The 13,741-nt window shown below is 34.6% G+C and overlaps 1 protein-coding gene across 1 annotated transcript; it reads left to right on the top strand.

The window, feature by feature from the left end:
• The first annotated feature begins 6,226 nt into the window (after positions 1 to 6,226).
• LOC145130581 (uncharacterized) lies at positions 6,227 to 7,226 on the top strand. Its single transcript, XM_079065356.1, has 4 exons — positions 6,227 to 6,305; positions 6,396 to 6,477; positions 6,586 to 6,880; positions 7,029 to 7,226. Exons 1-4 carry the CDS (start codon positions 6,227 to 6,229, stop codon positions 7,224 to 7,226), a joined length of 654 nt encoding a protein of 217 aa, XP_078921482.1.
• Positions 7,227 to 13,741: the final 6,515 nt, after the last annotated feature.

Below are 13,741 nucleotides of genomic sequence, written 5' to 3'. Positions count from 1 at the left end.
TCTAACACAATGTCATATAGCTAAATGATGTGACAAGAGTATTCAACACATGCATAAAGCTTCATGGGACATTTTAAACCATATTTCATTTCACATCTTTTGACCATTTTCTCATTTAGGCATCCTACTTTGCCTAAAATATGTTTTCTCAAGTTTTATCCTGCTATGTTTGTAACTTCCTTATCCCAAGATGTTTCCAAAGCAATACAAACATTTAGATATCAACATATCTTTCATTTTGTTCTTATATACAATTTCGATAATTTTATCTTTTTTCTAAAATTAACTAAAATTCCATTTTTCTCAACCAATTGTCACATTTTGGTTAAAACTTATATGTAATATTTTATTAACTTATTCTAATTTAATATACTCATTTTAGTCAAAACTTTCAAATTTATCAAAAAGTCAACAAGAGTCAACTGCTCTATTTTTGACAGCACCAAATATTAGCCGGTAGTTAACTTTAAAGTATCGTAATTCTTCCATACGATATCCAAACAAGTTAAATCAACTTGCAGCACCTTCCTCTCATTCCCGACTATACGTTTGTCTCAAGAATGAACTGATTTTGATGCGTATAAATCATGTTATGTAGTCCTAAAGATAACATATGAATACTTTAAATTTCCATATTTAGAAAATTTCCTACATTCCAACTTTGTGTAGAATTTTTACTTAACTTTGATCAAACATATCTCATTCATACAAATTCGGATTACTTTGATTATTTTTGCTATGTATTCTTTTTTGTATTGACTAAAAGTTAGGACAAAAAACCCTGTATTTGCTTTATGTGTGCTATAGTTTAATAGTCTCAAACATGGGATATTAGACATATTTAACTAAAATTGTGCACCTACATTTCTTCCATTAAAATATGGAATTCATGATTCCATTCTTAGCCTCTTTGCATTTAACATATTGGTAGCATACTTTGACGATGTATTTTCTTCTCGTCGTGATTATTCTTGTTGTGCCGCTTAATTCCCAAAGTACGTTGTCTTTAGTATTCACTTTTTGTCAAACTATTATCGCCTCCGCATCAAGGTACATAGATCATCGCACCACGATGACACTTACAAAGTATACTTTACAGGTTCATAACATTGGTTTCTAGGCTATATATATTTATTCATCACCTTTACACAAACTTCCAACATTCTCCGAAAGTTTAACTTACTCATCAATCCCTTCTCATAACTCAAAACACCAACCAATATTAGAAATAAATTTCAACATTTTATTATAAGATCAACTTTCTAAATTCTTTTTTACTGCCAAACTATATGTATACAACCCACCATAATACTCGACTATATTAATTCTCCATTTCTCATACTTATAAATGGCTATACAAAGATTCCACTATTCACATTCAATATAACTAGATTAATTATATAATCTACATAACTCATTCATAATGCAACTCAACCAACTCATTATTCCATAACAATAACCTGATATAATATTCAATTATATCCGTTTCCCACAACTCTCAACCACTCTTAAACCTTATAGGTTCTAAATCAATAATCAATAAATCATAATATTGTATTTATTACAAAATTAACGCAATACAATAATAAACAAACATCTAGATACATATATCTATAAAGAAGTGTGGTTACCCACCTTCTAAGTTAGTGAAAACTAACTAATATCCTCGATTCCCAATCTCCAAGCGATACACTCGGTTAATATTCTTTTCCTAAACCTATTCAAACAACATACCAGCTTCCTTAGAACTTGTCTTCATTGATTAAGAGCTTAATAACATTCCAATTCACCACAATCAGATTTTTTCCCAAAATAATAACTTGACAATTTCTTGTCAAGAATATGTTTAAGCTCCATGAATTAATCTTACATATGACTTAATTCATTAAGTTCTTAACTCACTTTCTCTATATCATAAATTTCATCATTTAGGGTTTCAAACCCTCATGATCAAATATATGGATTCAACCATGGAATTACCATGAAAAGTTTCTAATTAGCTTATAAACACTTACAATAACGTCATAATTGAATTATTAACCAGAAAATCCAAGATTCCAACTCAATTCACACATTTACCATTAAATCTCATAAGCATAAATCAAAGATAAAATCTTAACTTTATGTGTTTCTATAGATTACAACTTGTTCCCTTGATTATAACATTCTCTAGGCAGCTTCACAACCTCAAAATCGCCCTAGCAGACCCCTCCTTCGAACCTTGTGAAATATGTTCGATAAAAGAGGTTTAACAAATTAAATATTTGTTCTCTATTCATAACCATGTCGTGGTGGCTGTATGACAACAATTTACATTCCAGCTTTGGCCATTTTTCTACCCCAACTTCAAACATTCATAACTTTTTTGTTTAAAATCTGTTTTCTGTGATATTTATATACATGTGAAGGTATTAACTAGCCCTACAATAATATCTAATTACTTTTGGCTTAATTTTTATGTAATTTAATTAACTATGTCATGATAGAGGTGAGTCTTCTCACTATAGTACCTATGTCATTGTACGGTGCATGGTAGACTTGCCGAGTCTTGTTTGCTGATTGTTGTTGTGTATTTATTGAGTTGCTAATAACTCTAGGACTACTGATAGTCTACAGGGTTTCTGATAACCCATTGGGTTACTGATAACCTATAGGGATGCTGTGAGCCCATAGGACTGCTGATTGTCCTCAAGACTACTGATAGTCCCAGGGCTGCTGATAACCCACAACTGTTTATTATGTTGTGTTGTATGCCATATTTTGGTGAACTCACTAATATTCATTCTTAAAGTTATGGATTTAAACGTGTTTCAGGTCCTTGATCAGATGATCGTGGGAAGGCGAATGCATGACTGTACACACTCATCGGCAGCTTTTGTGATACTTATGGTGTATTGACTTGGTTTTATGAGAACAATGTTTTTATCTAATTTAAAAATGAAAATTTTGGTTGTGAAAATGGGACACTACATAACTTTGTCAAAGATCTTATCTAATAATCTATGTAAGATTCAATCATCAATTATTAATATGGTACGGTTGACATTTATTAAAGATCTCCAAATTTTAGATGATCCATTGATTGTCAACAATGTGGTTTTATGGGCTAAAGAAAGAAAAATGCAATTAATACTTTTCAAAGTTTATTTTTAAAAGTCCTATGATATGGTAAAATGGGAATTTTATTAAAAACAAGGGGTTTGGTCCCGTGAATATGAATTGAATGGTATCTCCAATCATGGCTCTAATTTTGGTTAACGGCGCCCCTAAAATATAGATGCCTTTAAAACATGGTATATGCCAATGTGATCAACTTTCACCATTTCTCCCTTTCTTTTATCATTTTCATGTGGTTATTAAGGATACGAGTGATCAACGTATATTTAATAGTTTTGTGGTTGGTCTATTGATAATGCCTGAAGTATTGTTTCGATATTGTGTATTTTTTACTTAGTGTATCGTATTGAACTTTACTTATTTTTGACTTAGCATATGGTCTTCATATGAATTTATCATAAGTCAATCTTCCGTGAAGTAATTGAAACGATGTGTGTTTGGGGATGAAAGTATGAAAAATTACCCTTTAAATATTTGGCGTTACTTGTTGATAACAATATGATAAAACAAAAGGCATATAATATATTTTTATTAGGAAATATTGGAGTAACCTAGTTGTATAAAACATGGTCTTATAAATCGTGTGTGGAGGTTTGTTGAAGGTGATTCTTAATACAAGAAAATTAGGAAGATATTTCTACTTTTATGCACACATGGCATAATTATGGGAATAATATGTGATTTGACAAGACACGTGGGATGTCGATGGGGGACAAACTGTTGTGTATGTTGTTATCCTACATTATATGTGTTAGAAAACGATTAAAGATTGCATAATTTCATAACATCTTAATTCAAAAACTAGTCTTAGAGTTTCCTAAGACCTTTGCATTCAGGTAGAGATGAAGCTCAAAATGCAGCCTTGGATTGATATCTATAAGGTTTTGTTTTTTCAGCCAAAAGTGATATTTGTGTATGGGATTTATCCCTTGCGGGTGACTTTTATGTTACTCCTTTGCACAGAGCAGTGGATGATCGTATGTTAGGAGCGAATGGTTACATAACATGTTGAAATAAATTTCCCCCAATAAAGTTTAATATGTTAGCATGACGTATTAGAAGGATCATCTAGCGAATAGATCAAATCTGGATAACAAGGGAATTGGTGATTGATAAAATCTATATTATTTGCTCTTAATGATACAGAGATCAAAATGATTGAACATTTACTCATTGCTTTTCTTTAGGTCTCGAGGAGTGTGACAACATTATGCTTGACACCATGGTGACACGCTTGACAAACACCGCCCCATCATGGTGGCGTGAAAAGTAAAAGGAAACCACACGACCATTGGCGGATCCTTTAGGAGGCCAGGAAGAGCCATGGCCTCCCCATTTTTTTAGCCTACAAACATAAAAAAAAGTCATTAATTAGTTATATTTAAGAATAAATACTAGTCTTGGCAGCCCTCGGTTTTTTGAAACAAATAAGTTTTGAAACAGATAACAAACAGTAAATAAATCAAATATGATAAAAGAAAGATAATGTATTCATAAATGCAGAACTCGTCAACCCCTACATAGTCGTGACGTCAAATATACTTTCATCCTCTCCTTCACTCTTCGAACTCATGCTTCCGTTTCGGATACACACTTGATGCCTCTCATTCGCCATCTATGTTTGCTTCTTTTTCTCTATTTGTATATATGAGTTATAAGATGGTTGTAACGTAATGCCATCTGAGTTCTATATTTATTTTCTTCTTAGATATTTTCCTTTCTATTTTTTATTTTGGTTTCTTATTTAATCATATTTAATCATATTTGTGAGTATTGATTCTATTGAATGTGCTCCACTTGTCAGTCTAATTTAGTTAGTCTTTCAACAAGAACTTCTATTAGGCATATAATAATGTCTAATTTCCGAATATACCCTTATGCACAAGTCGGTGTATAAGGGTCAATAAGGAAACCTAGTTCGAGTATGATAATAAGAGTTTGAGTAAGAGTCAAGTTTCCTTGGAGAGCAAGGACTAGGATCTCGATAAAATCTATTTATTGTTTAGGTTTAGACTGACTAAGAAAGTTGATATGAATTTTTTGTAACCCAAGTTTTGAGTTATTTTATTGAGTTATAATAAGAAGCATTTTTGGTTTTATTAATTGTGTTCAACAATTGGTATCAAAGCGGAAATCATAGACGGATGGAGAAGACAATGGTTCGGTTGGATATAGCAACAAAGGAAAAGGCGAGGCGAGTACAAAGGAGGGTTCGTCTATATCGTTCCAGGTTCTCATGCTCAAATCGACGAGCTATACTGTATGGGTGATTCATATGAGATTGATCCTAAATGTACACCAAGTTTGAGATGTCATTGATCGAGGTGCAACAGAGCCTAAGAAGAACAACATTGCGATAGTGGTATTGTTTCAAGCAATCCCTTACAATTTCGTGTGATAGAGATGAAAAATGAAATTTGGGAAGCGATTAAAACAAGAAATGTTGGGGTAGACAAGGTAAAAAAAGCTCGAATTTAAACCCTAATTAACGATTCCGATAAGCTAAAGATGAAAGAAATAGTCTAACCATGAATAACATGTTGGCATTAATGAGGGTATAGATACCACACCTCTTACTCCATGTCATGGGGATGTTGATATGATTTAATCTGTATTTGGAAGCTCCGTAAAGTCTATTTTAAGGGATGTTAATCAGCCTTCCCATCGTGATAAAACTGATATTGTTGTGGGGGACAATTTGGTGACCAAGGGAGTGCCTTCGGTTGTGGCTAGACACAAGCAAGATGGGAATTGTTTTTCTTGGGCACTATGACAACTACTCAGCTACATGACCTTTGGGGGAGGATTTCGGTGGCAATAATTCTCATCAGGGAGATTCCTTCATTCCTCATAAAAACCGGTAAATAATGTCTCTATTCTTGAAAAATTTAGTGATTTCATTAAAATGGGACAAGCTATGGGTTTTTCCATGAAAGGGTGTGAAAAAGATTTGCATGAGTGTCTCAATAAAATGGTAGGAGATGATATGGTTGGATGAATTTTGTTTCTCTTAATGTGCAAGGGTTTGGGACTCAAGAGTAATAAATATCGGGTTAGGGAGTTATGTTTAAAAAATTGTGTGAACTTTTTATCCTTGCAAGAAACAAAAATGGGTGATATTAATATGTGTGAAGTTAAAGCTATTTTTGGTAATGGTTTCTTTGACTTTGTTTTGAGCCTGGCTAGAGGTATGTCTGGTGGTATTATATATGTTATGGATACAATGATGTTTTAAAAATCCAAAGTTACTTGTGCTGATTCTTTTATTGTTGTGGAAGGAAGTTGGATTCTTACAAATTTGCTACTTCTAGTCATTTCTGTTTATGCTCCTCAGGATATTGCTGCTAAAAGATCATTACGGTCTCAGATTTTATCTTTTCTCAATGTTTGAATCTGTGAAGTGATTTTGATGGGTGATTTTAATGAGGTTTGGTTTGATTTTGAGAGATATGATTGAGTTTTTAATAGACGCCATGCTGATTATTTTAATGATTTTATTTCAGAAGCGGATCTTGTTGACATTCCTTTGGGTGGTTACTCTTTTACTTGGTCTGCAAGGAGTACACGTAAAATGAGTAATCTGGATAGATTTCTTATCTCAAACGGGTTATTGTTGCTTTGGAATAATCTAATGGGTTTAGTTTTGGATTGTCATCTATCGAATCACATGCCTATTATTCTCAAGAAGTTGGCATTGGATTATGATCCTATTCCTTTTCGGTTATTTCATTCTTGGTTTTTGAAAGATGATTTTTATGAAGTGGTCTAAGCTTCTTGGAATTCCATTGGAGATTTGATGGGAAATGTTATGATTATACTTAAAAAGTAAGTTGAAAACCTTAAAACAATGTCTAAAAGTTTGGAGTTCTACTAAAATTCTTGAGAGGTTTGCTATGAGAAAAGACTTGTAGGATAAACTTTTGGAGATAGATCATCGTCTTGACAATGGAGATGGTGTTGCAGAAGACTTTTCCAATTCTCTTAATCTTGTCAAATGCATTTTGGATATTTATAAGAAATATGCTTCTGATTTAGCTCAAAAAGCTAAGATTAAATGGGCTACTGAAGGGGATGAAAATACTAAATATTTTCATGTTGTGATCAATTAAAGACGTCAGCAAGGTATTCGGGGTGTTTTGGTGGCTGGAGAGTGGATTAATAACCCCAATTCAGTTACAAAGGAATTCCTTAATCACTTTCAGGATCGGTTTGCTAGAACTTATTGGTCTCGACCCACCTTTCAAGACGACTTTCCACGGGTTTTGCTCTCTGACCAAGTAGATTTATTGGGGGCATAAGATACAAGGGATGAAATAAAGGGAGAAGTTTGGGATTGTGGTTCTGATAAGGCTCCTGGTCTTGATGGCTTTACCTTTGAATTTTTCAATAAATTCTTGTATCTTATTGAAGAGGATGTTGTTCAGGCGGTGTTGGAGTTTTTCTCTTATGGTTTCTTCCCTAAAGGATGTAACCCTTCTTTTATTACCTTGATCCATAAGGTGCATGATGTGAAGTTAGTTAGTGATTTTTGGCCTATTATCCTTATTGGTTGCCAATATAAAATTATTGGTAACATTCTTGCTAATAGAATTTCCTTGGTTATTGATTCTATTGTTAGCCTTGAGTAGTCTGCTTTTATAACAGGCAGACAGATTTTTGATGGTTCTTTGATACTTAACGGAATTTTTTCTTGGTGGAAGTCTCATAAACATAATGCGATGATTTTCAAGGTTGATTTAAAGAAAGAATATGATTCGGTTCGGTGGGATTTTCTTGATGATCTTTTGTTTAAACTTGGCTTTGGTTCAAAGTGGAGGAAGTGGATCCGGGGATGTTTATATTCTTCCATGGGGTGTATTTTATTGAATGGATCTCCTACTGACGAGTTCCTTTTCACTGTGGTTCACGCCAAGGAGATCCTCTTTCTCCTTTCTTATTTATTCTTGTAAAGGAATGTCTTCATGTCGCTTTTCAGAGAATTATTGACAGAGGGTTGTTCTCTTGTATTTAGATTAGGAATGGTACTCAACTTTCTCTTTCACATTTTTTTATACAGATGATGTTATTTTTTTAGAACAATGGTCCAAAGTTAATTTGGATTCTATTGTCAGACTTCTTGATTGTTTTTTCCTAGCTTCTAGTATCAAGATTAACGTGCACAAGAGTCCTTTAATGGGTTTTGGAGTTCATTTCTAGGTAGTAGAGGGGGTGGCAGGTTCTATTGGTTGCATTCCTAGTAAAGCTCTGTTCAATTATTTAGGCCTCATGGTGGGTGGCAATCTGGTATTGCTTTTTGGGAGGGTGTGATCCGGAAAGTTATTTCTAAACTTTCGAATTGGAAGGCTAAAACTCTTTCGATAGGGGGCAGACTGACTTTGCTTAATCAGTTTTGGGTGCTACACTAAGATACTTAATGTCTATCATTAGAGCTCCAGAGTTTGTTGTAAACGTTTTAGAGTCCTTATGTAATGCTTTTTTTCTTGGGGGCTGATTTGGATGAACGTAAAATGAATTGGGTCAATCGGAAGAAGGTGTTGGCTCAAAAGCAATATGGTGGTCTCGGGGTTAATAGTTTTTTTGCTCTTAACTGTACTCTTCTTTTTAAATGTATTCGGCGATTCCTTTCGTCTCCTAATGCTCTTTGGGTTAGGTTGATTAAACCCATTCATGGTGTTCATGGGTTACTTGACCATCCTATACAGAGGAGTGTTGGTAACTCCATTTGGTTTACTATAATTAAGACTTTTGATTCTTTACATTCTAAAGGTATTGATCTTATGTCTTTTTGTAAAAGGGTGATTGGAGATAGTCAGCTTACTTCTTTCTGGGAGGATCATTGGATTGGTAATGCTCCCTTAATAGTTTCTTTTAACAGACTGTATGCTCTTGAGTTGGATAAGCAAATTTATTTTTCTTTGAAGATGCGTCAATCGGGTTGGGTGTCTTCTTTTAGAAGAATTCTAAGAGGGGTATAGAGGATGAGTAGTGGTCTGTCTTCTCAGATTTGATCTCCTTGGTTGTGCTCTCTTCGCCTGTGGATCAATTGAGTTGGTCCCTTGATGGATCTGGTTCTTTTTATGTGTCTTTTTCTTGAGCAGAAATCGATAAAAAACTTCTTATGGTTTCTGATTCGGCTACCAGATGGTGTCGCCTTACTCTTATAAAAGTTAATGTTTTCTTTTGGCGCCTCTATTTGAAAAAACTACCTACCCGCTAATCCACTATAATAATTCTTATAGAGGGATGGATATTACTTCTATTTTTTATCCCATCTGCAAGAAGAAAGTTGAGACGGTCACTCGTCTATTATTTGAATGTGACTTGGCTATCGATTTATTGAATCTTTTATGCAGATGGTGGAATGTTCGTATGCCCTCCTTGTTTTCGGTTCAATACTAGGTTTGGCTTGGCTCTCTGTGCTTGTCTTCGTTGTGTCAAGAGTTTCTGGAGGATGTTTTTTACATTCTTTGGTGGTCGATTTGGTGCTTTAGAAATTCTTTTCCTTTTTTGAAAAGTCAAGCCTAAAAAATCCTTGTTGTTTGAAAAGGTGGTTTCTCAAAGTTTTTGTTGGGCTAATAGTAGGTGTCGTAAAAGTAGTGTTAATTGGGTTGGCTAGTTGCAGGATCCAATCTTTTCTATTGACTCCATGTAATTTTACTTTTGTGTAGCTTCTTGCTAGTTTTATAATCTCTCTGCCGTTCTAAAAAAAAGAAACAAGTACCATAGATGATTTTGCAAGGAGTTTTATAATATCAAGAAGTTTCTCACAAAGTACCAAGGATATTCATATACATCGTAGCATCGATTGAACAAGTGCTTGATCTCAAGACTGTTAGATTTGAGGACATGGTTAGATGTTTGAAGGCATATGAAGAACGAATTAGGGAAATAAAGCCAATCAGTGAACAAAGCAAACTCATGTTTAACAAGGTTGAACCATCTAATCATAACACATATTCGAATAGGGGAGGAAAAGGAGGTCATGAAGGTGGACGTGGAGGACATCACAATACCTCGTACAAGTAGCATCAAAGGACCACTTCTTCGAGCAATGGGGATTCATTCGATAATTTGAAGGGTAAGTCCAAAGATAGATCAAAAGCTCAATCTTATGGATGTGAAAATTTTGGACTCTTTTCTTCTCAATGCCCTGAATGAAAAACAAGCAAACGAAAGCTAACTTTGCTGAGATAGAAGATCAAGACCCACACTTGTTCATGGCCAAAACCATATATGAAACGGTGTTTTGAATGAAAAAGGTGTGAATCCAAGTCGCTACGAGGCAAGAGATGATGATAAGAACATACAATATTTGGATAATGGTGCAAGCAATCACATGACATGTATTCTCTCCTTCTTTACTGAGATAAACAAGAGAACAGGAGGTCGAATAAGATTTGAAGATGATTCATGTGTCAATATTATGGGAAAAGGTTCCATACTCTTTGAGGAAGAAAGTGGTAAACAAAAGCTACTAATAGATGTGTTTTACATCCTAAACCTCAAGGCAAACATAATAAGTTTAGCACAAGCAATGGAGGTAGGATGCGAAGTCTCAATAGAAGGAGACTACTTGTTATTATTTGATAACCGAAACTCACTCATTTTCAAAGTAAAACGTTTGCTAAATAGGATTTACAAAACTAGAATTGCAATTGGAAAACCAGTGTCCTTACATAATCAACTAAATAACCAAGATTGTTTGTGGCATGCTAGACTTGGGCATGCTAACTTTGACACATTTGCAATAATGAGAAGAAAGGATTTAGTCACAGGCTTACCACTCGGCAAAGGGAACAATCAACTATGCAAGTCATGCCTAGATGGAAAACAAACTTGAAAACCATTCGCCAAGAGATCGCAATTTCGAGTAGGAAAACCATTAGAACTTGTTCATGGTGATCTATGTGGACCTATATCCCCACAACCCCTAGTGAAAACTAGGGATGGCAAAAAACCCCATACCCTATGGGAACCAGAAACCCGCATCCATTTTTGACTAGGGAATCCCAAGTTGACTGAAGATGGGGACGGGGATGGGAATCCCTGAATAAAAAAGTGGGGATGGGGATACCCCTAATCCCCAAACCTTGCTCAAAATATATATATTTATATTACAATTTATAATATATAAAATTTGGTCCAATTAACCTAACTCATTAGTAATTACTTGGTTGAAATTATACTTTTTCTTTTTCTTTTATCTAATTTTACCTCGTGTATAATTTTTTCTCTTTGGTTTATCTATTTTACCTCCAATATCACTCTAATAATTTTTCTATTTGATTTTTCATGTGTGTATTTAAATTTGGTTGAAAATTTGTTTATATTTTTTAAGCAATCCATGGATATTTTTATATTTTGTAAAATCTTTAAACTTATATTGGTAAATTTGAAATTTAGAGTTTTTTTTTATTTAAAAGTTTTCAGATTAAAAGAGAAAAAAAATCCATAATTCCCTTCTGGGGATCCCCAGTCCCCGTGGGGGGGGGGGGGGATGGGGGTTTATTTATATTCCCCGATGAGGATGAGGATGAGGGTGCGGATGGGGATTGGAATAAGGATTCGGGGATGGGGATGGAGATTGGGGTCCCTTGTATTCCCCGCCCCCGTTGCCATATCTTGTGAAAATGGGTATATTTTTGTATTAAATGATGATTACTCATCGTACATGTTGTGTTTTCTATTGAAGGAAAATAGTGACGCAATTAAACACTTCAAGATATTCAAAGCAAGGGAAAAGACTAAAAGCGGAAATACTATGTGTGTACTACAAACAGATACAGATGGCGAGTTCACTTCTCATGAATTTAACAACCTATGTGAAGATCATGGAATGATAAGGCACCTCACGACACTATACACGCCACAACAAAATGGCGTCGTGGAAAGAAGAAATTGTACCCTTCTTGAGATGACTAGAAGTATGTTGAAAGCAAAGCTAGTTCCGAACAAGTTTTAGGGTCAAGTTGTACTTCATGCAGCTCACATAATAAAAATAATTCCAACTAAAGAGGTAAAGGAAATGAATCCATTTGAAGCTTACTACAAACGAAAGCCGAATATTGGACATTTGCGTGTGTTTGGATGTATAGCTTACTCGAAGATTGTAGGGCCACATGTGAAGAAGATTGATGATCGTTCAGTAAAAATGATACACTTTGGAACAGAAACAGGAACCAAAGGATATCGAATCTATGATCCAGAAAAGTAAAAGATTATAGTATCAAGAGATGATGTCTTTGATGAACAAACAAGTTGTAATTGGAATGAAGATGTCAATCCCACACTAAAACCCGAAATGTTTTAGGTTCACTGGACAAATTTTGTAGATATAGGAGACGGTTCAGTAACATATAACCTAGATAATAGTGATGTGGAGGTAGAACCAGAAATCGGTGACGACGAGGTAGAAGAGGTTGTTAACAATGGAGGCGGTGGCAACGAAACACACGAATCATGAAGTCTTCGATCATCATGAGCCGACACAGGAAGCGGATACCCGTCCAAGATCAAGTCGAATTTCACACTTACCAAAGAAATTTAAAGACTTTGAGATGAACTTTCTTATTGAAAACCTCGAACTCTTATCGTCTTTAAATGAGGATGAGCCATCATCTTACCATGAATCCAAAGACAATCCAAGGTGGACAAACACTATGAGAGAAAATATGGATTCAATTGAAAGGAATGGAGCTTGGAAACTAGTCCCAAGACCAAGTAATGAAACCATCATCGGTTTACAATGGGTCTTTAAGGTCAAAAGAGACACAAATGGGTCCATCAGCAAGTACAAGGCAACGGTCGTAGCAAAGGGTTATCTACAACAACAAGGGGTTAACTTTGAAGAAGTATTTGCACCAGTAGCTCAAATAGAGACCGTTTGAGTGCTTATTGGCCTTGCATCTCTCAAAGGATGACAGTTACAACACCTTGATGTAAAATATGCGCTTTTACATGGTGAGCAACAAGGAGAAGTGTATGTTCATCAACCAGAAGGGTTTGTAAAGAAGGGGCAAGAAAATTTGGTGCATAAAATAGAAAAGGAATTATTTAGCTTAAAGCGAGCACCACGAACATGTAATATGAAACTTGATAAAATCTTGAAAAACATGAAGTTTCGAAGGTGTGTACAAGAACAGGCCATCTAAACGAGACAAATAGAGGAAAATTTAATTATTGTTGGTGTGTATGTTGATGATCTTGTTATACTAAGATCAAACACCAGAACCATATCAAAATTCAAGCAAGCAATGGCTATGAAAATTGACATGACAGATTTAGGCTTGCTTACTTATTACCTTGGAATTAAATTACACCAGAGGGATAAGGATATTACAATCACACAAGAGGGGTATGCGAAAAAGGTACTTAAATATGCAAGTATGTTTAATTGTAACCCAACTCTAATTCCAATGGATTCAAATGTAAAGTTCTTCAAAGGATTCATTATCATTGTTGGTTATAGTGATAGCAATCATAACATTGATGAAGATTGTGGAAGGAGTATAACTAGTCATATTTTCTACCTGAATGAATCACCAATTACTTGGTGTTCACAATAACAAGAAACTATTGCACTATCTTCATGTGAAGTTGAGTACATGATTGCAAGTGCAAGAAA

Source organism: Lactuca virosa, chromosome 8, assembly GCF_052849685.1.
Source record: "Lactuca virosa cultivar CGN04683 chromosome 8, Lactuca_virosa_CGN04683_v6, whole genome shotgun sequence".
Classification (NCBI taxonomy): Eukaryota; Viridiplantae; Streptophyta; class Magnoliopsida; order Asterales; family Asteraceae; genus Lactuca; species Lactuca virosa.
Note: the sequence above shows the minus strand (reverse complement) of the source record. Positions and strands in the feature narration are given on the sequence as shown.